Below are 24,127 nucleotides of genomic sequence, written 5' to 3'. Positions count from 1 at the left end.
TTAACATGTGATGAATCACTAAATTCTCCTGATGCTAATATTAGACTATATGTTAACCAACTGGAATGTAGAGTCACTCTTAAACTGTAACAGAATACTTTCTGCTTCACAGAGGATGGTGTTTTTCTGGAAACTGATTTGAATCTGCCTTGGATGAAAGTTTGTGATTCCTCATGATGATTCAAGTCAGGCTTCCATAATAAGACATTCTGATTATTGTGGTTGCTGCTGCTGCTGTTAATGAGTAAGAATCACCTCAGTGGGCTGGCCATTTTAATTCTGTCCTAGACTTCTATGTTGAATCTCCTAAAACAAAGCAAACTTTGGTGGATGGTCATTTTTATTGCCACTCTACACATGCTTCAATATTGTGTAATAACTTGATCTCATCATTTGAAGACTGAAAGGAGACATTACTGGCGATGTTTAAGGGATGCTTTAATAACAACATTTTCCACTTTAATCATTAACCCCTCGTCCTCTTTTCCTTGTTTTTAAAAAAGGAAAAAGGTCATTGTATTTGTTTCAACTCTTGGTGTCTTAGGGAATAGAGTTTAGAGGCTAATGAGTAGCTTGAGCATGATGAATGCTTTCCAAACTATCTGTATCATCAATCTATTGATTGTAAACTTCATATGAAGGAATTTATGGCATTTCAGTTTTTTGTTATAGGTTAACTTTGAACCATGAATTCAGTAGTCACATGAGAATCTAGTGGAACTTTCCTATCTATCTAAGGTGGCGTAGCAAACCCAGAATTTCTGATGGATGCACTCATTTCAAAATTCAGCACAATGCAATCTTATGTCTCTTCTTTCTTGGATATGTGCCATGAAAATCCATCCAAACATAAGTTCCCAAGTTTATCTTAAAATAAGCTGTCCAAAACAGGTAAAAATTTTCAATATGTAATATGCCTTTTCCTTCTGAGTTTATACCTGCTTACCATCTCCTGGGTAATACTAGATTCTGATACATATTATAGGCCAGAAAATAGTCTAGGAGTGATGAATGTACACATAGAAAAAATTTGAAGCTTACTCCTTCACGTGAGGTAATCATAGAGGTTCTAAGTGATGCATGGTCACCGTCATGAGGTTGAGGTAGATGCTTCCTTGTGTTGACAAGGGAGTCTTGGTGGTACTTTCACATTCAGGAATGGAGAGTTATCTGAATCCGCAGAGATGCCTTCATTCCAGAGATCAGCTCCCAACTGATTGATTTTTCCCAATCAATGCCCTAGCATACACATAAGACATGTGGAGAGGCTGTGAATTAAATCAACTTGATAATTAAGGGAACCTGTAGGATTTAATATTAGTTATGTCATCTCTTCAGTTATGAGACACTTGAAACATTAACATTGCATTTCCTTTCTTTAAGCTGTCTGATGAATTTGGAAGCAGCCAGCTCCTGCATCAATCCTCCTACCAATCTTATTCATCTCTGCTTTTAGTAGGCATTTTAGCTGAGCTCTTGCTAATGTGTCAGTGTGGACTACCAGTGTTTCATTGTTTAATAGAATCATTGCTGATTTCAGACCAAACCAGATTAATAAATTGATTTCAGATTCTTATTGCTTTGAGAGTATGTTACCTGGATATGCTTGCTCTCTATATATGCAGTGCAGTTAGTTGCAGACTGCAGAATTTATTGTAACTCGTTAAAAATGAATCTGTTTAAAATAGAGTAATATATGGCTTAAGGAATTATTGAAGAGACCTGTAGGCAGATTTTAGCCTGGAAACCTCAAAACTGTTTCACAATATTGAGTCTTCACAGGGTCTGCTCCTCTGTAATCTAGAACTATTGCTACAAAGTTGGGTCATTTGACTCTGCTATGATCTCTATCAGCAGTGTAGATGCTTAACTACAACAAATTTAAAATTTGTATCTTTTATGAATATTCCTGATTGGCAGAACTAAAATTACATTTAAAATCCTAGCTTCGAGGACAATTGAAAATGTAATTTTTGCAGTCCTTGCATAGACATAGATATGTTTGACAGAATGTGGAAAATCAAAACATGTAAGTTCATTAAAACGTTTCACAGTGGGGATATTCAAGAGAGAAGTCTCAATTATTACAGCAATAAATCAAGTAAACATTATTGTAATCCCTAACTTACAGATGAGGGAGTACCACACAAGGCACTGTAGAAGGCACTTATCCTGCAGACACTGTTGTGATGCATAAAGCCAAATTACTTTTGAGAAAATTGCATGTGCTATAGGACATTTAATTAACTTGACATTATTGAAGATAACAGTAACAGTTTTAATAATTAGACGCTTGGAAGGTAACAGGCATGTTTGTAATTCTTTTGTAAACCTTGTCTAAGTAAATATTTACAGCTACCACATGATGAAATTCCTATTATTCTCCCTAATTTTTATATTAGGAAACTGACTCATGGAGAGTTTAGCTAATATTTCCAAGGTCGCACAAGTGGAATTGTATTTCTGGGGACTATATAGAATGAATGATAGAGTAGATGAACTGCTATGATGACCTTAAAAATGTGGGACGCCTGGGTGGCTCACTGGGTTAAGCGGCCGACTTCGACCCAGGTCATGATCTCGCAGTTCGTGGGTTCCAGCCCCGCGTCGGGCTCTGTGCTGACAGCACAGAGCCTGGAGCCTGTTTCAGATTCTGTGTCTCCCTCTCTCTGACCCTCCCCTGTTCATGCTCTGTCTCTCCCTGTCTCAAAAATAAATAAAACGTTAAAAAAAAATAAAAAAAAAATCTGCCTCAAGAAGCCACTGATACATACTAAGTAAATGATGTTGTTGAGTACCATTGTTATATTACAACTGTTGTCTATATGAAAACATCTCAAGTTAAAAATGTGATACCCATGGGAGTCATAGGGTTCCATCTTGTATCTTAATGAATAAAAGATAGGATTTTGCCCTAAATATGTCCACAGTGGAGCTCCTAGGAGGTAGTCCTATAAAGAAAAGATAGGTCCTGTCTGTTGAGGAAGGCATTTAATAGGTGATGATATTATTTTAAGGGTTATAGCAATTTCTATGGGTCTGGAAAACAAGGAGTCCTAGAAAACCCAGACAGAGAAGCTTATTCAAATAAGATATCAGAGCAGAAGAATGAGAATTTCAAGGCAGGAGATATCAATAGTTTAGATAGGAAGTAGGCATTTTGACACTTTCATCCATTTGTTGATTTGTTAAATTATAACAAATATTTGAGTAAATGACTACACTACAATAAGCCTTTCAGTAGGCAATAATGAACAAGTATTCCTTTTGCTAGAAAAATGCTCATAGTCTGTTAATATAGTCAAGAAAAATGAAATTCTAGTATATTGTGAAAACTTCTAACCATATTGATAAGCATACTGTACAGGGAGGCTCATGTGATTCTATATGACTGTAAATTATTGCAATATACATCCAATTTTATAGATGGCGATAAAAAGGCAATGTGAACATGAGAATTTTAGCACTGGAGATCTACCCTCAGAGAGAGATGTGAGGCATGATGAACACTGAAAAGTTCTGATATTTAAGAATACAAAGGTTTACTCTGACTCAATTCAGAATGATGGAGAATGACTAAATAATATCTATGAGTGAGATAATAAGTCGTCAATCACATAATTTATGATTATGTCTGTGGTTGTTGATGGGGACAACTCAGTGCTCAAACAAAAATGACAAGAGCCTTGCCAATGAGATACTACATTCATTATCATACAGTTATATGTTATATCTGAGATTACCAATGGAAAAGTTTGGAGTCTGAGTTTCTTTGTTTAAAGCAATTTTCTGGTTTTAGGTGTAGGGATCTAACTTTAATTCCAAAGAGGTGGTTGTCTTCTGAATTGTTAATTTCTGAGAGATGTTATTTTGGAGAGAAATCCCCATCAGCCAAGTGTGGCATTTTGGTGGACTTATTTGGTACTCTTGTGAAAGTAAGTACTTTTGTGAAAGAAATAGCATCCTATTCTTAAATTCTAAGTTTTCTTGTAATGTTTATATTGTAATCTATCTCTCTTCCCCCAGGAATTGGTACAATAGCTTAATTGGGGGGGGCAAAGCTTTGATCTGAATCCTGGCTCTAATGTGTATTGGCCGTATATATTATTTATTTACCATGAATTTCTATGTTTCATTCTTTAAAAGGAGGAGAAAAACATACCCAATTGAGGGGATTGTTAAAGTCTTAGAGAGGTAGATTAAATGTTTAACATAGTTTAAAATATATAATATTTACATGAGGAAAGTATTTTTTAATTTCTGGAGGTATGTGATCTACCTAAAGAAAAATACCTCTGACTAAAAAAGAATAGTAATTAAAATTGTTTCTAATGTTTATTTTTAGAGAGAGAGACAGAGAGAGAGACAGAGAGAGAGACAGAGAGAGACAGAGGTTGAGCGGGGGTGGGGCAGACAGAGAGGGAGACACAGAATCTGAAGCAGGCTGTAGACTCCAAGCTGTCAGCACAGAGCCCGACACCGGGCTTCATTTTCTAATGCTATTAATGCCTTCAATTACTGGAGAACTTATGAACTGCAAGATCATGACCTGAGACAAAGTTGGATGCTTAACTGGCTGAGCCACCCAGGCATCCCCGAAAAGAATAGTAATTAAAAGTACCTCATAAAGTTGTTGTCAGGATTAGATGTTTCAATACAAAGAAAACAATAGATCTGGAGTGTAGGAATTGCTGGAAAATTTTATGTTATCTTCTACTCCTGTCTCTCTTGCTTCTCCCCTTCCTCATTAGCATCTTAATTATTATTAATAGTTAAAGATTTTTAATATGTATGAGTTTCTAATCTTTTAAAACCTTTAAATAAATATTTTATTCCCAATCCCCTGATGATTGTGTTGAATTGATTTCATGGAAATGACAAATAGAATCAAAATTTTATAATGACATTCATTTCTATTAGTAAGAATGAAAAGTTCAGAAATCTGCATGTACTCTTACACACTTACCATCAACCTAAAGCCCATGTCTCTTCAAAATCAAACCACTCCCATTCAAAATCATAATCATCAACCCAATTTTATTACTTCATCCAAATACATTTGAATAAAACTTTTGAATGCACAGAAAATTCTGAGACGATATTCACATTATCAAATTTATTGAGTTCCATGATTGGGAAATTTTAATAGGGGGATGGAAAAAAAAGGGGAAAACACATAACTCGAGTAAAGGAAAGGGAGTTTTGAGAAAGTGTGAATAATAGAAAGCATTTCCAAGCACTTCATTCTTGTAATGCTACTAATGCCTTCAATTACTGGAGAAAAACATAACCTTTTGGACAGTATCCTTAAAGGCTTGCTTTACTTGCTGGTTCCTCAGGGTATATATAAATGGATTCATCATAGGAGCCACAGAGGTATTCAGAATAGCTACTCCTTTGGTCAATGATGCCTTCTGTTTTGCGGAAGGGTTGGCATACATGAATATGCAGCTCCCATAAGAGATGGAAATGACAATCATGTGAGAGGAACACGTAGAAAATGCCTTTTTTCTCTGACTGGAGGAAGGCAGTTTCAGAATTGTTCTAATGATGAACATGTAGGATAGAATTATTAATGCCAAAGTGAAAAGCAGTATGACTATTGCAGAGTAAAAGCCAATCACTTCTAGGAGCCATGTGTCTGAGCAAGATAACTGCAAGAGGGGAAAATAGTCACAAGCAAAGTGATCGATGACATTGGAGCCACAGTAATCTAACTGGAGAAAAAGAATAACTGGTGGGAAGATATTTAAGAATCCTGCCAGCCAAGCACAAAAGACAAGTAAAATGCAGACTCTTTTGTTCATGATGGTTGTATAATGTAGGGGTTTACAGATGGCTACATAGCGATCATAGGACATGGCAGTTAGAAGATAAAACTCAGTTATACCCATGAAGATGAAGAAAAACAACTGAGCTGTACAATTATTGTATGAAATAGATTTGTCTCCGGTGATAATTGTGCCCAGAAATCTAGGAATACAGACAGTTGTAAAGGATATTTCTAATACAGAGAAGTTCCTGAGGAAGAAATACATAGGGGTCTGTAGATGGGAATCCACCAAGGTGAGAGTGATGATGGTCAAATTTCCAGTGACACTTAATAGATATGTGATAATTAAAAAGAGAAAAATCACAGTCTGGAGCTCTGGGTCATCAGATAGCCCTAGAAGAATGAATTCTTTGGGTACTGTGTGGTTTTTCATCGCTGATCATTTTTCCCCACTTTCAAACAGAGGATGTATGTTCTCCTATAGAAAATAAAAGAGTTAAAAGAAGATTGAGGATAGAATATAAAATGTTTAAATATCCATGATGATGAATAATCTATGAAAGCCAAAAACACATGTTCCCCTTCAGCAACTCTGTCCAATTCCTATTGGACCTTACATTCAAGTAATAACATGATCTGAAGTTAAAGATTGATCTCTTATTGTTGAGTATACACAATCACAGGCCATGGATTAAAAAAAAAATGTCTTTTGCTAGCATTTAAGCAGAAGCTATTTCTTCTGTTTCTTTAAGATTAAGCTTCTAATTATTCTTTTTTATAAAACCATGAAAATATTCTAATTGATCTTTTCCTCAGTACTATAAAACTAGTGTGGATTATGGATAATCTAAATATAGAGTTTGAAATCTTACAGGGGTGCTTTAGGCTATCTCCACATTTTCTATTTTGAAGCCCACATAGTTGAGGGAACTCTCACAAGGTTAAACAACTTGTCACCATAGTAATCATCTCACAAGTTTATCCATGGGAATGTTTTGTTCGCATTCTCTTGTTAATTACTTTCTTAAAGGTTTGTTGATGCTACCCTTTTCTTATCTTTTTAAATCCTTTTCTGATAAAAGTCCAGAAGGACAAGAAGGCAGTCTTCTTCTATTACTAAAATAATTATAGCCTAGAAAGAGTTTAATTCATACAATGTAGAATTCTTTCTTTTTTGTTTTTTTACAGTATTGTCATGGAAAATGAACAAGTAGGTGATCAATATAGCATTTACTGGGAAACAGATAACTTTTCCAATTGGGAATTTTTTTTTTAATTTTTAAATTTTTCATGAAATTCCAGTTACTTAACATATAGTGTAATAATGATTTCAGGAGTAGAATTTAATTATTCATTATTTACATATAACATCCACTGCTCATCCAGCAAGTGTTCTCCTTAATGCCCATCCCCCACCCAACACCCAATATAATGTATGTAACAAAAATGATTATAATATAGATCTACCTTTAAAATTAAATGTAATAAGTATATTTACACTTGAATTTAACACAAAAAATAAGCAATTAGAAATATTAAACTAGGAAAACAGTTTTTTATTCTAAGAAATGGTAACTCTTAAAAGGGAAAGTATGAAAGATCCAATAGGGAATAAAAAAAATTGTATTTTTATATCAGACCACGATTTCAAGTTAGAAAGAAAGAAAGAACAATCCAGGATTGATTTGTGTGTTCCTTCTTTAGCATTTTATTAATAGTCTCTTGGTAGTAAACAATTATTTAATTTGTAATATTGAAAGATTTGTGAATCCACAAACATATACAAATAATATTTTTAAAGACATTTGAATAAAATGAAGGTATATATATTGAAGAATAAAAAATTGACTTACTTCTTGGTCTTCTTGATGATTTAATCTCAGATTTTATCATCTGATTTGCTTAAACATTTACATAATTTCAGAGCTGCTAAATTGAATTAGCAAAAGATTTAGTTTCTATTGTGCTCTCAAAACAAGCATATTGATTTTTAAAACAAACAAGTATACTGATTTAGCTTTGTCATGGTTTTAAGGATCATAATTCTCTTTGTTGCTAGATTAGTTATATGTGACTCACAATATCCTTCATTACTGATGCTATGAATTTCTGAAAACATAATACAACTCATTCTGGCTTTTCATCTCTTATCAAGCTCCATGTACTAATTCACTTACACCTGGGTTGACTAGTAAAGTACTCTTCCATTTGCCTCTTTTCATATAGTACAAAAGATGATTGATTAAATCATTTTTCTTTCTATTCGTGTAAACATTTAAAATCAATAGTTTGTAATTCTATGATTATGCATCTATAAAAACCTAAGTAGTATTTTCCTTAGATTCAGGGACTGCTATATTTTCCTGCAAATGCTGTTTTGAAGAACAGAAAATAAGGAATGTTCTTCTCTATGCATGCCATACAAATGGAACTGGACTGATTTTATGTGCCTTTTTGTTGGCCCAGGGGAATTGATTAAGTAAACTGAGTGCCAAGGAGAAGAATCATTAAAGATAGGGGTGAATCATTTTAATAAATATTGATTATAAAAAGCAAACTTATAGGCAAATGTACAAACAACATTATAATGAATGTGTGGGAGCTTGACTTGGAATTTCACCCTTCTGATTATACAAGGAAGTCACATTTTTCTTCCAGAAACTTTGGACTTTTCCTCAGTAGAATTGGTGCCCATATATCCTTTGAATTCTGGCAACCCCGAGAAGAATTGTTTAGCAGAATGAAATGGTAGAAAACACTGCTGTTGATTTCTAGTGTGAGTTGATTGCCTTCTGAAATGGACAACCAATTAAAGACATGAGAAGGTTTATCCCTGTATTGGGCCTTTGAATGTAGGGAAACCCTTCCCATAGCTCCCGCTAATGTGGCTTTTATTACCTTTAGACTACTTTCTTCCATTCTGTTATTTACTTCCATTAAATACTGGTTTATATTTGTGCATATGACATCTTTTTGTTGTGAGAATATTTTTGAACCAGTAAAATAAATATCTGGAATCCAGCATCGAATATTTTTAACTTGTTTATTTTCACATTTTCTTCAATGAGAGATACTGTTTTTATTACTAGAAGAATACGATATTTGAATATCATATATGTAATGTACACATATATGTACACATATGTAATATAATTTCACATTTGATGACTTATCTTTATTTTCTTCAGTTAAAAATGTGGGCATAAAACATGCATGCATTAATGCCAGAAATGCAGATAATATGCAGGATTGAAAGATGAGAATATTTGAAAGTGGGACAAAAGAAAGAAGTGAGAAAGGATGAACAAATAACTAGCTAACACACAGAACAATAGATAGATGCTGAGATGTGTTGAATTTATTTATTTTGAAAAATATTTATTTATTTTGAGAGAGAGAGATAGTGAGCAGGGGAGGGGCAGAGAGAGAGAGAGAGAGGGAGAGAGAGAGAATCCCAAGCAGGCTCTGCTCTGTCAGCACAGAGCCTAACACAGGGTTCGAACTCATGAACCATGAGATCATGGCCTGAGCCAAAACCAAGAGTTGGTCACTTAACCAACTGAGCCACCCAGGCACCCTGAGATGTGTTGAATTTATAATTGATACATATTAAAACAGTAATTGAAAATATTCATTCAATATATTTCAATAGAGATAGTGAAACTGATTTTCTACTTATGAAAATTCTATTCCTTTGCCTTTATTTTTGTTTCCAAATAGTGATTCTGTTTTGTTCTGAGCTTTTATTGGTTACCAGGCACTGACCATACACTTAAATTATCTCAACTTTTTCAAACAAGCAGACAACACAAAACCCTCTGAGGTCAGTGCTATTACTCAGGTAAAGACTCTGAAGTAGAAAGAAGTTAGCTAAGTGTGTGCTGACCACCACTTGTGTGTTTGTGAACAATGCAGTCTTCATTGATTTTCTTACAGGAAAAGGAAGTGAGTTTCTATCTCACAAAGCACTGCACTTCATTTGAAATATCCTATTAGACAGGTTTCTTCTCCACATCTTTTCTGAGACTCCTAGATGCTGAATTGCCTGTCTTTCTTACTTGATCATTCTTTCACTCTTACTTTCTTACATTATTGTTTTATTCTTGGTTCCTAATAGCTGTCTAGCTTTTCTCTGGACCTCCTCATAATTTACTTTTAATTAAGGCTGATTATACCTGCTACGTATCCAAAAGATACTAGGACATCAGGTTTTTAATAATGTGTCAATTACCTTCATGTCTTGTGAGGTTGATGAGTGACTATGTTTAAGGCCAATGAAACATTGTTCAGCTACCAGGTTTCACTCTCCTACAGTTACAAATAATGTTTTACTGTAACATGTTCAAAATCATAAAATAAAATTTATTAAATCAAGTGGTTAAGGGATCCAAATAATTTAAGACTTTCTTAGAAGGACCTCTCATAGAGTTCTGAGCCTGGGTGGCTCAGTCAGTTGAGACTTGATTTTGACTAGGGTCATGATCTCAGGGCCAAGGGATCAAGCCCCACCTTGGGCTATATGCTGAGCACAGAGCCTGCTTGGGATTCTCTCCCTCTGTCCCTCCCCGCCTCTTGCTTTCTCTCTATAAAATAAATTTAAAAAAATTATTAAAGACTTTCTCTGAAAGCCTGAACTGACATCATATTACTAAATAATTCCAGTGCATATAACTAATTATTTTCAGTGATATATTAACATCCTTTTTAGGTAAGCTATCCTGCCCCTGCAGGATGTGTGATTGATCTCCCATTTACTGAATACTATCAGTTATTGACCTATTATTCTATAAGTTGAATTTATAATTTCAGAAGTGTATCAACTGACAGGTGATGTTGGATTTCATACATTTCTTGGTGTATCCCAAATAGTTCTAAGAATTTTTCCATGAGAAAAATAAGGGTTTGCATCATGGGAATTCCTACTATTAGAAAGCTCAGTAGGAAAACTTAATAAGAAGTGTTATCATTGACTTCATGAAAAGTCAAAGAAATAAATTTGTACATAGTTTTTAGATGGCCTAATGTAAAATATAAGACAATGAACATCAAATGCATTAGAAATATTCAATTATTTCTTTCTCATTCAACATTGTCTAGTTATGATATACACATTTTATTTGAACATTGTTTTAAAAGCTAACTCAGTGTCATGTACATTATTATATAAATAGCATGTGTTTCTGTTGGACAAAATAGTGCTCTGATTGCTAGGACACTGGAGCCATTCTACATTATTTAAACTTATTTATTCAAAAAATATTTATTGAATACCCACTACATGGCAGACACATGTTCTAAATGAGGAGGAATAGTGACTTCCAGTAAATGTTTAACAGCTGCCTCAGCGAGTGGAGGTGAGGAGCCCATCAGTAGAGTTTATCAATTTTGAAGATGTAAAGTCTCCCACCATGGCAGGTGATGTGGCCTTTCTGAATGCAGAATTGAGGAGACACAAGCACAGTTGGCTGTTGGGAAGTGTAAAGGCAGGTCCCAGCACAGCACTGCTGGAACACATCATTGTGTCTACAAAGTGGACAGAGATCCCTGCTTTCATGGGGGTGAGGGAGGGGTGTGAGACAGACAATAAGCAATGGACATGATTGATTAGTACATTATATGGCCTCTTGTAAATTAATCAATGTTATGTAAAGGAAGAGAAAATTTAAAAACCTTGGAAGTGGGGAGCCACTAAATTTTAAATAGTGTCATTGGGGTGGGCCTTATTGAGGGGACATGTGGATGTCTGGCCTATCCCATGCAGATATCTGGGAGGGGAGTATGTCAGGGTTAAGAAACATTTAGTGTAAATGCAGTAAGGCCGTAGGAGGAAAATAATGTTCTTTGCAAAGAAAGATTTATTTGTTTCTTCTTTTCCAGTAGTTTTGAATGTATTTATTATTCTTGTGCTAATGCCCTGGATAGAACTGTCAGTGGAGTTCAGAATAAAAGCAGTGATGGTGGGCTTGTAATAGATTTTTGTTAAATAAGTTTTCTATGAACAAAGTATATATATTATGAACAAAGTATATTATGAAATAAAGAAGGCATCTTTTGCACTTCAATGAATTGTTCCTGTAAACTGTTATATCAAAATAGCCAGTAAAGATAAGAGAAAGTTATAACTCTTAGCCATTGATTATCAAAAAGAGCAGTTTAAGATTAAGCACTGTTGGGGTGCCTGGGTGGCTCAGTCGGTTAAGTGTCCGACTTCAGCTCAGGTCATGATCTCGCAGTCCGTGAGTTCGAGCCCTGCGTCGGGCTCTGGGCTGATGGGTCAGAGCCTGGAGCCTGCTACCGATTCTGTGTCTCCCACTTTCTCTGCCCCTCCCCCATTCATGCTCTGTCTCTCTCTGTCTCAAAAATAAATAAACGTTAAAAAAAAATTAAAAAAAAAAGACTAAGCACTTGTTTAAATATACCCCTGAACCATATGTAGTCATAAATGGTATCTAGGAATATTTATTTCTTCAGGTTTGTTTGTTTTTTTTTGAAGAACTGGTATTGTGTATCTCATAATTATGGAATTCCAAAAAAAAAAAAAAAAGGGATTAATTCAAGTTTTCCTAATTATGTTTTAAACTGATAAATTAATTGGCACAGAAAATTTTAAACTGGGGAATGAAAGATGTTTTTTGATTTCTCAAAATATATATAATTACATTTCTCTTTCAGTGGTACTGTATCTTATATAATTACTAATAGTGCTATAATATGGAGAGGATAGTAACCGCAATATTCTAATAAGACTGTCAAGCTGTATTTACAGTCTTTGTATAGTAAATTTAAAATAATGTTAAACTTGATTGAATATTTTCTGAATTTCTAAAGAGTATTTCTGATGAAATTATAAAACACAGTTTTCTCCCCAATGCTCTTGCTCTTTTTCTGTCTCTGAATTCTCTAAGAATTACTGTGGAAAACTAGGAATTTAAAACTATTTAAAAGAAGGAACTGAGGCCAAGCTCATAGTTACAGAGTGGAAAGACTAGCTCAAAGGTGGGGAAATGAATGAAAGAGGGATGGAATTTGAATGGAAAATACATATATATATATATATATATATATATATATATATATATATATATTCAAATATCCTCAGTAAACTGCTGGCAATAGAAATAAAAGCAATGAAAAATAACTCCAGTGAGGCTATGTGTATTTAATAGATTTTTGAGGGGCCCTATTTTTTAACTATTCTTCATTATGCCTTTAATTTATGACAGTACTTTTAATTTTTTTCATTTTCTTGAGAAGAATACAATCTTTCTTGCCCTGTCCATGAAGGCTCGCCTGACTTGCTGATTCCTTAGGCTATAAATAAAGGGGTTCAGCATGGGGGCCACTGAGGTGTTTAGCACAGCAACTCCCTTGCTCAGAGACACTCTGTCTTTTGCTGATGGATTAATATACATGAAAATGCAGCTGCCATAGGAGATGGAGATGACGATCATGTGGGAAGAACAGGTGGAAAAGGCCTTTGTCCTCTGACTAGCAGAAGGAATCCTCAAAATCGTTCTGATGATATATATGTAGGACAGAATTATTAATGCCAAAGTGAACAGTAGAGTAAGCACAGCACAGGAAAAACCCACTATCTCTAGGAATTTTGTGTCTGAACAAGAAAGGTGTAGTAAGGGGAAATAATCACAGGTAAAATGGTCTATAACATTGGACCTACAGTAATCAAGCTGCAAGAACAGCATAAGTAATGGGAATATGATTAAGAATGACATTAGCCATGAAGCAAAGACAAGGAGTATGCAGACTCTGTGATTCATGATGGTCATGTAATGGAGAGGTTTGCAGATGGCAATGTAACGGTCATAGGACATGGCGGCCAGAAGGCAAAATTCAGTGACTCCCAAGAGAATGAAAAAAAAAAACTGAGTCATACAATCATTAAAGGAAATGGTTTTATCTCCTGTAATCATAGTGCCCAGGAACTTGGGTATGCTGACAGTTGTGAATGAAACCTCTAATAAGGAGAAGTTTCTGAGGAAGAAATACATGGGGGTCTGGAGGTGGGAATCCAGCAGGGTAAGGGTGATAATGGTCAGGTTGCCAGTGATGCTGAGCATGTAGGTGACGAGCAGAGAGACAAAGATCACCACCTGAAGCTGTGGGTCATCTGACAATCCCAGGAGGATAAACTCTGTTATTTCTGTGTGGTTTCTCATACTTTTCTTCTCTTGTATAATCTAGAGGGAAAAGCACAAATAGAAGGATTAGAGGATTATTCATGGATACTGCTGGAATGTCTCTGGAAGTAAACGTATCATACCACATTGATTTAATTTATGAGATCTTTAAGACAATAAAAGTAGGTAACACGTTTTAAAGTACATTTTTGCCATATGGCACACTCTTATTTTCCACATAATGTTTCTTCTTAAAATCTTTATTTTACAGATTGGAAACTGAATCTAAAACAGTTATTAAAAATCTTATCTGAGTCATATACCCTAAATGAGAAAACAGGGATTTTAACCCAGTTTTTTCTGAATGTTTGATAACGGGAATAGAAATCCTGCCTGTTGACACAGAAATACTTCTCTCAAGAGTTGCCTTCTTATTGGGAAACTCCTTGTCCTTTTTCCAACCACAATAAAAGTGTCTCATTTCCTCATTCCTCTCACCAAATTTCCTGTATTATTACTTACCTGTAAAATACAGAAAGACAAATGTGTCAGGAAAAAGGTCTTTCAAATGGGGAGGTCTCCAAAATTTGAAAGTCATTGATGTTAAATCTTTAACAGTGTGACAAATTTCTGTTTTCATTCTGGCTCACATTCTCCTTTCAACCACCTACTCCTCATCTCAAGCCACAGATAATGAATTCATTGCCATAATGTTAATGTCCTCAGATTCTACAGTGTACAGAATACGGAAAAGGCAGAGCAGAAATTTAGTAGATTGGACTTACATATTTCACGGGCTAAGGAAGCAAAATTGTATGAGTATCTAAAATAAACATGATCTTCTACAGAACTTTTTTCCTTCAAAATTTCTTCCATCTAAACCTTGTAGTGTATTCTCTCTGTATATGTCTTCTGCTTTCTATCGCGTATAGTATTTTTATATTTTCCTTTCTATGAACGTTAGCCTTTACTTGTAGAAGCTTTATTTTGTCAATACCTGGGAGTAATCAAGGAGATAGCACATGAAATCCCTTTATTTTCTCTTCCTGAATTATAATCATCATCATCATCATCATCAATGCATTTTAGAGAGAAGCTAAAAGTTCCCTCAATGAATTGAACTGGTCCATTATCATATCCCTTACGCTGGGCATTCTCATTAAATAGTTAGGTTTTCAGTTCAGTGTCCTGAGAGAAGTTTTGCAATAGAATTTTTAGTTTAAAGATGTCAGATTGTTGATTTGTAGTATATAATGCATCATAATACTGTGAAATTTTTTGTTTTTTTCTCTTACATCTTTGAGCTGTCTTCTCACTCACTTCCCCTGTGTAGCCAAAAATATTGCTGTTGATTAGAAGGTACATTTGAGGTAAGATGGATAGTGCTAATGCTATTGGGAAAGTATGTGAGGTTCACAAGAAATGAGTATTTCTTAGGGACTGGAGAAAACAGGCTGAAGAGCACTTACTTGAGGAAAAAGACATCACAATGACATATTTTGTAAACAAACTTATGGCAATTCAAGTGTGTAATAGATATTTCAGTTAGGTCATTGTTCTTGAGGTGCCTGGGTGGCTCGATTAGGGTCTGGTCTTGATCTCACAGTTCATGAGTTTGAGCACCACAGCAGCTCTGTGCTGTCAGCAGAGCCTGCTTCAGATCTACCCTCTTCTCTCTGCCCCTCACCTGCTCACACACTCTGTCTCAAAAATAAACATTAAAGAAACTTTAAAAAAATAAAGGTCATTGTTCTTGATTAACAATCCTCTATAATTAATAGCTGTATAGATCCTTTGATCTCTCAACCATTTCTGTGATGTTTTTGGTGGAGTAATGAAAAAGTTATCCAAGAATCTAAAACATCATTTTAGGCTTTCCTTCCTAACCACTCATCCATATTTCTTCTTCCCTGTCACATGTAACTTATGATCACAAATTTAGTATGCTCCCTGCCCCTTTTGTTTCAATGAATTTTAACCCATCCTGGGTATCTTTGTTGAACTATGTTGGGTGGCTCATGAAAGTGAAAATTAACCTATTTAATGAACAAATACTTGCTGTTGTGCTAAATGAAATAACTGATGCATGTGAATAAAATAATAAGCACCAACTAAATATTTTATTTAAATAAATGACTTTTAGGACACCTCTGCCATTTCATATGAATTTTAAGGATGGCTCTGTTGAGAAGAGAATAGTGTCTTCCTATGTCCAACTTAAAATGCAACAATTTAAAAAGACCTATTAAGGTATAAGAGCTTGCGTTTCCTTGTTTTGTTTTAATAATTAGGAGAGATGGTTAGAGTCTCCCTAAATTCCACACTTTAGTTGGAAACTAACTGTATCATTCTGCATTCTCTATGTGTGCTGAAATCTCTCAAGTTAAAACTCCCAAAAAAGGTGTGAATGCGTATATCCTCAAGGCAATTTGTACGCACAACATTACTACGCAGTTTTCCAATTCTCTGTGTCTCTCTCACTTGACAATCTTTTTCTTGGTTTTAGGTCTGTATGTTAGGCCAGTTTGTCAAAGTAGAGAGCAAAATGCTGGTTTAATCTGATATCTTGAGTAATTGGTTTACACCAAGTACTATTTTTTTTCTGGAATGATTCATTCCATTTTTGATGTATGTTTGGTGAATCTAATGTCATGTAAGAACTTCATGGTGACTGAATGCAAAAAATCTCATAAGATGAACCAATTTAGATTCTTTTTCGGATTATTATTTTAGTAATGCCTTAGAGTATTCCTAAAGTTTGTTCAGAATGCAGTTTACCTGAGTCCTCTGAAAAAAAGATATGACCTTGCTTTTTTATTCTAATAGAAAGGGGATATTTAAATCCCAAGTCAGATCAGAGCACCAGCCAATATGAATAGGAATAATGAAGGAAAACAGTAATCATCTAAATCACTTCTAAATCTGTAGGTTTTCATAGGTAGGTGTTCTACTTAAACCCTGATTATCTCAGTCTGTTAACCAGGTAACTATATTTGTAGATCATTTTCAATTTAAAAACGGAAAGGTCTTTTTATAAAACCTAAGGCATCAGAATTTAATATTAATTTATAATGCATGGTATTATTGGGGCAACCTGTGGGCTTTGCACTCAAAGAGAAATTAAGTAGTTTAAAGTTAAAAATGCAACTTAGCTACATTATAGTATAGTATTATAACTTTGGACAAGTTACTTAATCTCTCTGAGTTTTAGAATATTTTTAACTTTTAAAATGAGAATAATATATTATGGATATAGAGCTAATTTAAATAGAAAGTAAAATTAAATTGTACAAAAATTTTATAGCATGTACTCCCAGACAGCATATACTAGTATCTTTATTATTCCTAAAAATAAAATCAGTGATCACATGAGGAATAGAGCCCCAGTGCAAAATAACAAAACCATTTTTGTAGTCCCTCATGTGAGAGACTGCTAATGCTGTATGTTCTTATCTCATTAACTAATTTTTATAACCCTGTGTTGGTTAAAAGAAACTGACAATGAGAGAGGTTAAATAACATAAACAAGGTCAGACAGCTACTAAATGATAGAATTGAGCATGGGCTACCTAGTTTTCAACACCTATATTCAATGGGGGAGACCAAACTCAGAGAAAATAATTCTGAAAATTAATAAAGGAATAAATTATGAGAAATAGGAAATGTAACATGCTCATTTTTCATAATCCTTGATACATTCGGAAAGAAATAGCAACCCTTAATTTTTCTATATGATCTGATGAAAAGTTGAGTTAAGAATGAATGAATCAGGGGTGCTGGGTGGCTCAGTCGGTTGAGCAACCGACTTTGGCTCAGGTAATGATTTTGTGTCTCCCTCTCTCTGCCCCTCCCCCACTCATGCTCTGTCTCTCTCTGTCTCAGAAATAAACATTAAAAAACATTAAAAAAAAAAGAATGAATGAATCAGTGCTAAGAAAAGGAAATTTTTCATTGGCTTCAACTTTATAGCCTTACCTCTACTTGTCATACAAATGTTCTGCATTAGCTGGTTGAAATGATAAAAATCCACATTGACAACTATTTCAGTTTTAGGTTAGGAGATTCAGTATTCCTAAAAATCATAGTTTATATTCTATTACTCATTTTCCGTTGTAATTATGGGAGCAAAAATAGTGAAGACAAGCTAGTTTTGGAGTTGCTTTGGCCTTTCTGGACAAAGATTCTATATGGACTTTCACCTGCATAGGTACATGTTTTATCTACCATAAATACCTGTCTCTCATGGTTATTACTCCAGTGAATCAAATGTGCCAACAAGGGCTTAGAGGAAAGTACACTAAGGGATTACAAAAATGTTATCAACATTTGCACCAATATTGGAACAGCAAACTTTTGTGATAATACCCAAAGAGTTACAAAGGGCATGTGAAGTAAGCCAGAAACGGACGGAATATTTTGCACATTATCTAAGTGAGAAAATAACTTAGTTGCAAAGCTTTTGGGAGAGGTCTCCTGAATTTCCTAAATCAGAATTTCTTTGACAAATACTGGGACAACTTAATCTTACATGAAAACATTACATTTTTATCATACACTAAAATGTCTCCATTAAAGTGACTCTCCAAGCTAGTAGTATCACATAAATTGTTTAGAAATGCTGAATGCAGAGCAATACAAAGAGTGGGATAGAGTTCAGTGCTCCCTGGATTCCCATCGAAAGGCGTGAAAAAATATGGATTAAATACTCATTGATCTCTTCAACATATTCCAAGAATCATTCTCCCAAAATAGAAATAGTGCTAATTCTTGAGAAGGATCTACAATCCAGAAGGTCCTTTTCCATTTGAAAGATGTGCTGGGTTTAACCCTGTAATTAATGAAAGCATAATATCTGGAAACGTCATGATTTTACAATTCAGATTCCTTTTTGTCCATTTTAGAAACAGCAAAAAAAGAAGCTTGTTGACTCATGCACTATTTGTTTTCATTCAACAAATATCTTTCCAGGACCTGCTATCTTTAAATAGTATACAAAACACTGGGAATAAAATGGAATCAAAATAGATACGAGTCCCACTGTCCTATAATAACCAAAATCAAGGGTAAACCAATGAGAGAAAATGTGAAAGATATAAATAAAGTAACCTGTTTCTCAGTTCAGAACTTTTTCTACTACACCAAGCCAGTTTTTAATCAGCAAACTTACTCCATTATACTAGGTAATATGCCCTATTGATCCCATTATTTCTGAGTCATTTTTCTAACATGAATTTATACAAAAGTCCACTTTCAACATGTTCTAAGCTTTCTGTTGAATCACATGTTCATCAAAAGTTTCCCCAAAATAGTGATTCTTTGCTTGTTAAACACTCTAATTTATCCTGATTCAACCATCATATCTAATAAAATTATATTTGGAGGTCAAAGTAATTTGGGGCTGATGATCTAATTGTTCATATCACGACTAATCAGCATAACCAGCATATCTATTAAAACTATTTTAACAGATTTCTTTAATTTCTACTCAAGTTTTCAAGTATACAAAACTTTGTTACATTAGGGCTCAAAATTTTCAAAAAAATATTTTTGGATTGATATATAAGTGCTTGTGCTATACAAGAACACCAATGGGAGGCAGTTTACCAGAAAGATTTTTAAAATGGCATCCTAGGTCCAAGAGAGAGAGGTTCAAATGCAAGCTATGATATTTATGTTGCAATCTTGGAAAATTGTTAAAGGCCTTTCTTCATTTATAAAATAAGATTAACAATGAATTTGAAAGTTTTTAGAGAATTAAATAAAACATTATGTGGAGCCTTCTGTTTCTGTAAGGAGTGGCTTGATATGCACCGATACTCATGAAACGAACATATGGAAATGTGAGATTAAATGGAAAAACAATATGTTTGAAGACAGAGGACACCTTCAGTGTCCAGTTCTGCAAGTAAGGAGTTGCAAATCACCACTCAAGTCTAACAATAAGGAAAAAAGATGAACAGATTGAAAAATCTACTCTCTTTGTATCCTTAGGGAAGGCAAATCACTGTCCTTAAGATTGAAAATCAGACAGATAAATACAAGAAGTGAAGGTTTAAGGGAACAGAGACTTGGGAGCCAAAACTACCACAAGGTCCAGTGCCAGCACAGGAAAACGGAAGTAAACTGATAATTTGTGGAGGTTCAGGGAGGAAACACAGAGTTAAAAGCTCTGGGGGGACCAAGATATATGAGGCCCCATCCCATTTTTGAGATATGCTTCCAGGAGCTCAACCAGGTTCAGATAGTGAATGTCAGAGAAAAATCACCTCATGCTTCTGTCAGGGGCAAGAGAAAAGGAACCATTTTGAAATGCATCAGAGCACTGTGTTGTTGTTGAGAGAGCCTGCCCTCACAGAAATCTTAGATGGCCAGAGACAAACCTGCTGGAACACTATCAGAGCTTAACTGACCCAGGGAGAGAAATACCCAACTCCAGTGTCCTCTAGCCTTCCACGTAGGACAAGAGAAATACCCAACTCTAGCCCACTCTAAGTTTCTTGTCTGACTGAACTGGGGAGAAAGAACTGAGAAACCCTTAGGAAGTTCACAGTCCAGAGGCCTAGGCTCACTAAGAGACTGAGACCTAATCATAGGACTGTGGAATCCTTCCCTTCCCCCAATGCCTGACTCTCACAGCCCCTAAAGGCTATTTGCTCCAGTTCTTTTTACCCAGTGCATCATGTCTGGTTGTCAAGAAAACAGTACAGAGTTAAAAAAGGAAAAAAAAAAAGTTTTGAAGAGGCAGAGAATGATTCAGAACCAGACATGACAGAGGTGTTAGAATGATTAGACTGGAAATTTAAACCAACTATGACTAATATGATAAGGGCTCTCCTGGATAAAGCAGATGGAATGTAAGAACAGAGAGGTGACATAAGCATAGAATTGAAAATCCAACAAAACAGAAGAAAACAAAAAAAACCCCCGAAGAAATAAAGAATTCCTTGGACAAACAGAAACTTAAGTGTATGTTTTGTCAGTGTTCCAAGCTTGAAGGAAATGTTAAAAGAAATGCTTTAAAGAGAAGGAAAATAATATAATTCACAAAGTCAGATTTCCATAAAGTAAGGAAGAGTGTCGCAAAAGGAATAAGTGAAGGTAAAATAAAAACATTTGTTTGTTAACTCAGGGATCCTGACATACTCTAGGTGACTATGGGCTGCTGAGAACAAAAAGGATCTGGATGGCCTGCCGTTGCTTCCAGGACCCGAGTTACCCCAGACAGAAACAGAGCTCAGAAAGAAATTACAAGCTCCATGAAAAGCAAAAAATGAGTAAAATCTAACTAGGAATATCCATGTGAAATTCTGAGAATGCACATCCTTAGAAAAGGCTTGAGAGGCCCCCAGAATCTCTAGGGGGACTGAATGGTGACGGTCTTGCTCTGCACAAATCTGGTTTTACAAGACTGTGAGAGATGGTTGTGTTTTCAAATGTGTACATAACAATAAAAAGGTAGTAGGAACGTGAAGAAACAGAGAAAAATGGTCCAATCAAACAAATGAAATCTTCATTAGCCAACCCTGGAGAAATATATGCACTACTGACAAATTATGCTCAATGAACTAGGAAAGTGGCATGTGTTTTAGTTTTATCATATTTATTTTGAATTTTTAACAAATATATATATATATATATATATTTAAATAACACAGAACATGGAAATTCTATAAATAGTACTCAATATCATGATCAATATTTTCCTTGATAATATGCACTAAATTTCACAAAATATAAAGCTCTACATTTAAAGTGTAATTCACTACTCCATATTACTTCTAAGGAATGAATGTAACATACGATATATAGGAAGTGTATATTTTTAAATGTTAAGAAATTACCAATGAATATCTTGAAAACACAAAAGAAATCACACACTGATTTTGAAACTCTACATTCAAAGTATGATAGGCTGTTATATGTATTTTTTAGGGATTTTTTATTAATAGAATTAAAACTGTTTTTCACATTCTGTTATAGGGTATGTCTTAAAGAAATCCATACCCAAAAATTTTGTAGGAGAAATAAAGTTTACCATATTTTAAAAGAAGTGAATAAACCATGCATTGGGGAAATCTGGGTGTGGAAGTGGAAATGGACTGGAAAAACATTAAGTTAACTGTAAGGTGGCATATAAGAGACTATGGGAACAAGCATACGGATACAGATATTTAGGAATTTTAAGATTTTACCTACTTACTCTTTAGCATGTCCTTTGTTTGCCAAAATAAATATTTCATTTATTTGAAGAAAATACTACTTTATGGACCACATCTTTGAAGGCTTGCTTCACTTGCTGGTTTCTTAGAGTGTAAATGAAGGGGTTCAGCATGGGGGCAACAGAGGTATTGAGAATAGCTACTCCCTTGGTCAATGATGCCCTTTCTTTTGCAGAGGGATTAGCGTACATGAATATACAGCTTCCATAAGAGATGGAGATGACAATCATATGAGAGGAACATGTGGAGAAAGCCTTTTTTCTCTGACTGGCAGATGGGATTCTCAAAATAGTTCTGATAATATACATGTAAGATAAAATCACCAATGCCAGAGTGAATAGCAAAGCAACCAACGCAAAGTAAAAACCGATGACTTCTAGAAACCATGTATCTGAACAAGACAGTCGTAAAAGGGGAAAATAGTCACATGCAAAGTGATCAATGACATTGGAAGCACAGTAATCCAGCTGGAGCAGAAGCATGAGGGGTGGGAAAATGGTCAGGAACCCTCCCAGCCACGCACAGAGCACAAGCCAGGTGCAGAGTTTCCTGTTCATGATGGCGGTGTAATGCAGAGGCTTGCAGATGGCAATGTAGCGATCATAGGACATGGCAGTGAGAATGTAAAATTCTGTCACCCCCATGAAAATAAAGAAAAAGAGTTGGGCTGCACAATTGTTAAAGGAAATAGTTTTATCCCTGGTGATAATTGCTCCTAGAAATCTAGGAATACAGACAGTTGTAAATGAGATTTCTAAGAAAGAGAAGTTTCGGAGGAAGAAATACATTGGTGTCTGTAGATGAGGGTCCACCAAGGTTAGAGTGATGATAGTCAGGTTTCCAGCGACACTTAATATGTATGTGATAAATAAGAAGAGGAAAATCACAATCTGAAGGTCAGGATCATCAGAAAGGCCAAGCAGGACAAACTCTGTGATCACTGTGTGGTTCATTTCTCGGTCTCTCTCTCCCTGTCTCTCTGTCTCTGTCTGTCTCCCTCTCCTTTTTCTTCTCTTAAAGATATTTAGGTGGCAAGAATATTAAAGGGAGGAGATGAAAGATATAATTCATGATGATCAATATCACTGTCATGGATACAATTCTAAAGTATATTCTATAATCCATGCTGATCTTATTTTCAATTGAACTCTATTGTTTATATTTGGTTTTCATACACATTTGTGAGTTCAGCTTTATTTACTAGTTTTCTTATTTGAAATGTACCAGAAGTTTGGAAATCTTCATACAGTAACTCACATCATTGAGAGTGATGATTTATCATCATTGAAAGATGATAAATAAAATCAGTACTTCTTGCTTTGTCCAATTTATACGAATCATTAGAATCTTCTTGAAAAATTAAGAGATATGCATTTTTTCTTTCTTTTCTGTCAAGTATTTATTAAAGGATGCCACTACCTAGAAGCATAAATGGATAATCTTAATTCCATCCCAAGGTAAAAGTAAAATTTAGAAGACTAAAGTAATAACCATTATACTTGGTACCATATAAGTAATCAATAACTTTCTTAACAAAATAGGTTATAAATTATTACTTATTAATTTATTTTTACATTAATATTTTTGGTATAGTTCAAGATTATGTAAGGACATTATATTTATATATTATGTAATAATACATATGTATTTACTATATGATTGAATAAATAACCTAATTATTTTATCTAACAGAGAACATACTCACTGGTTTCTCTTGTAATTCCACTGAAATCATTAATGTTTGACATCTTCTTTGACTTGCTAGAAATGTACATATAGAAACATTTTTACTTTTGAGCTTAAAGGGACATACATTATTTATCCATTTTGTGTATTACACTGTGGTACAAACTGGGAAAGTAACCAGTTGCCTCAGATCTTAGTAGCTCTGTCGGTTCTATATTCTGTTTGAATCTTCCTTCTGAGCTATTAGCTTTATGAAAAAGTGTTTGATTCTCTTGTAATTCTGCCTCACACTTATGTTTTACATGAGACTT

General features: G+C 34.7%; 3 protein-coding genes across 3 annotated transcripts; all 3 read right to left on the bottom strand.

The window, feature by feature from the left end:
- Positions 1-5,202: 5,202 nt before the first annotated feature.
- Positions 5,203-6,230, bottom strand: LOC144616804 (olfactory receptor 6C3-like). Its single transcript, XM_078449172.2, has one exon. The coding sequence runs from the start codon at positions 6,204-6,206 to the stop codon at positions 5,268-5,270; it is 939 nt and encodes a 312-aa protein (XP_078305298.2). The 5' UTR covers positions 6,207-6,230; the 3' UTR covers positions 5,203-5,267.
- A 6,781-nt stretch (positions 6,231-13,011) lies between these two features.
- LOC144616805 (olfactory receptor 6C1-like) lies at positions 13,012-13,950 on the bottom strand. Its single transcript, XM_078449174.2, has one exon. The coding sequence runs from the start codon at positions 13,948-13,950 to the stop codon at positions 13,012-13,014; it is 939 nt and encodes a 312-aa protein (XP_078305300.1).
- An 8,197-nt stretch (positions 13,951-22,147) lies between these two features.
- Positions 22,148-23,083, bottom strand: LOC144616806 (olfactory receptor 6C3). Its single transcript, XM_078449175.2, has one exon. It carries the CDS (start codon positions 23,081-23,083, stop codon positions 22,148-22,150), a length of 936 nt encoding a protein of 311 aa, XP_078305301.2.
- Between the last annotated feature and the right edge of the window lie 1,044 nt (positions 23,084-24,127).

The sequence above is a fragment of the Panthera onca genome, chromosome B4 (genome assembly GCF_046562875.1).
Source record: "Panthera onca isolate mPanOnc1 chromosome B4, mPanOnc1 haplotype 2, whole genome shotgun sequence".
NCBI classification, from domain to species: Eukaryota; Metazoa; Chordata; class Mammalia; order Carnivora; family Felidae; genus Panthera; species Panthera onca.
The sequence above is the reverse complement of the archived record's forward strand: the minus strand, read 5'-3'. Positions and strand labels throughout refer to the sequence as shown.

What these genes read in the sequence shown, in the direction of transcription:
- LOC144616806 (XM_078449175.2), bottom strand. Translation starts at nt 23,083, where the DNA reads ATGAACCACACAGTGATCACAGAGTTTGTCCTGCTTGGCCTTTCTGAT.
- LOC144616804 (XM_078449172.2), bottom strand. Translation starts at nt 6,206, where the DNA reads ATGAAAAACCACACAGTACCCAAAGAATTCATTCTTCTAGGGCTATCT.
- LOC144616805 (XM_078449174.2), bottom strand. Translation starts at nt 13,950, where the DNA reads ATGAGAAACCACACAGAAATAACAGAGTTTATCCTCCTGGGATTGTCA.